General features: G+C 52.1%; 1 protein-coding gene across 1 annotated transcript in view; it reads left to right on the top strand.

Annotated features, from left to right (window-relative positions):
• LOC106535776 (myosin-11) overlaps positions 1-2441 on the top strand; it is a gene marked incomplete at its 3' end in the record, with an annotated part of 32105 nt that overhangs the window by 17282 nt on the left and 12382 nt on the right. The window contains 3 exon segments of the mRNA XM_014032856.1: positions 908-1081; positions 1255-1369; positions 1446-1674. Coding sequence (XP_013888310.1) covers positions 908-1081; positions 1255-1369; positions 1446-1674 — 518 coding nt within the window.

Below are 2441 nucleotides of genomic sequence, written 5' to 3'. Positions count from 1 at the left end.
CACACACACACACACACAATCTGGTACAGCTATCTTTATGGGGACCTGGCATTGACTTCCATTATTTTCTACAGCCTAACCCTGACCACCAACCCTAAGACTAACCTAAACTTAATTCACACCTTGGTCCTAAACCCAACCCCCAACCCACCAATGGAATTTCCCCTCATGGCGACTAGATTCAGGTCTCCATGAGTACCAGTCAGGTCCCAATAAGTAACATTAGGTCCCCACAAGTAGGTGTGTATGCCAAAAAACTGCCCCACAATGTAGGGAATACCAGACCCCACACACACGTTTGTTTTCTACCTCTGTGTGGGAACTTTGCATTGACTTCCGTTCATTGCATCACGGTGGATCAGTGGTTAGCACCGACCCCCCACAGCAAGAAAGTCCTGGGTTTGATCCCCGGTTCAGACCTGGGGTCTTYCTGTGTGGAGTTTGCATGTTCTCCTCGTGCTTGTGTGGGTTTTCTTCAGGTACTCTGGTTTCCCCCACCCCTAAAAACATGTACAATAGGTGCCTTCAGGCCCAGGCCTCCCTTGAAAAAGAGATCTGAGATCTCAACGGGACTTGCCTGGTTAAATAATGGTGAATTTTCTCAATTCACACCTAACCCCCTACCAAAATCAGTATCAGTACCCGTGGGGACCAGACTTTGGTCCCCACAAGGAGAACTGGGTCTCCCCTGCAGACTTTAGGTCCTCAGTTCAGTATTTAAAGGTGCCTGTCTGATGGTTCTAATAGTTCTGATAGTTCTTTAGTTCTGTTGGTTCTGCTGGTTCTGAATGTTTCTCAGGTAAACTCTATAAAATGAATGAATTCAGTCACACCTGACATCTTCAGCAGCTTCAGCAGGAACCTTCTGAAAAAAGGGGCTTCCTGAAGACTCTCTGCTGTTTTCCAGAACAACCCCCCAGGTATCCTGGCCCTGCTGGACGAGGAGTGCTGGTTCCCCAAAGCCACGGATCAGTCCTTCGTGGACAAACTGCTCAACACCCACACAGGTCACGTCAAGTTCTCCAAACCCAAACAGCATAAAGAGAAGCTGATGTTCACCGTGCTGCACTACGCCGGCAAGGTGAGGAACCCAACACAGCCACAGGCCACAGAACAGCTGAGACCTTCARAAGGTCCAGAGAACCGCTGATCCAGAACCTTCAAATGATCTTTAAAGAACAATCTAAAGAGAAACCTGAAGTCTCAGATGAAGTCTGTAAGAGAACCTCACAGAACCTTTGTGTTGGGTTCCAGGTGGATTATAACGCAGCCAACTGGCTGACAAAGAACATGGACCCTCTGAACGACAACGTCACGGCTCTGCTCAACAACTCCTCCAGCAGCTTCATCCAGGACCTGTGGAAGGATGGTCAGTCCCCTGAGAGACACGTCCAGACAGGTGTAGACCAACCCTCTGTAACACGCTGGTCCATGTCTCCCTGCAGTGGACAGGGTGGTGGGTCTGGACACCATCACCAAGATGTCTGAGAGTTCTGCTCCCAGCTCCACCAAATCCAAGAAGGGCATGTTCCGTACGGTGGGTCAGCTGTACAAAGAGTCTCTGAGCAAACTGATGACCACGCTGCACAACACCCAGCCCAACTTCGTCCGCTGCATCATCCCCAACCACGAGAAACGGGTGAGTGCTGCTGTTACCTGTCTGTCTGCACCTGGGTCACATCCAGGTCACATCCAGGTCACACCTGGGTCACATCCAGGTCACACCTGGGTCACATCCAGGTCACACCTGGGTCACATCCAGGTCACACCTTGGTTACATTCAGGTCACATCCAGGTCACACCTGGGTCACATCCAGGTCACACCTGGGTTACATCCAGGTCACATCCAGGTCACACCTGGGTCACATCCAGGTCACACCTGGGTCACATCCAGGTCACACCTGGGTCACATCCAGGTCACATCCAGGTCACACCTGGGTCACATCCAGGTCACACCTGGGTCACATCCAGCTCACATCCAGGTCACATCCAGGTCACACCTGGGTCACATCCAGGTCACATCCGGGTCACATCCAGGTCACATCCGGGTCACATCCAGGTCACACCTGGGTCACATCCAGGTCACATCCGGGTCACATCCAGGTCACATCCGGGTCACATCCAGGTCACACCTGGGTCACATCCAGGTCACATCCAGGTCACACCTGGGTCACATCCAGGTCACACCTGGGTCACATCCAGCTCACATCCAGGTCACACGTGGGTCACATTCAGGTCACATCCAGGTCACACCTGGGTCACATTCAGGTCACATCCAGGTCACATACAGGTCACACCTGGGTCACATTCAGGTCACATCCAGGTCACACCTGGGTCACATCCAGGTCACACCTGGGTCACATCCAGGTCACATCCAGGTCACATCCAGGTCACATCCAGGTCACATCCAGGTCACATCCAGGTCACATCCAGGTCACATC

The sequence above is a fragment of the Austrofundulus limnaeus genome, unplaced genomic scaffold (genome assembly GCF_001266775.1).
Source record: "Austrofundulus limnaeus strain Quisiro unplaced genomic scaffold, Austrofundulus_limnaeus-1.0 Scaffold1559, whole genome shotgun sequence".
Lineage (NCBI taxonomy): Eukaryota > Metazoa > Chordata > Actinopteri > Cyprinodontiformes > Rivulidae > Austrofundulus > Austrofundulus limnaeus.
Note: the sequence above shows the minus strand (reverse complement) of the source record. Positions and strands in the feature narration are given on the sequence as shown.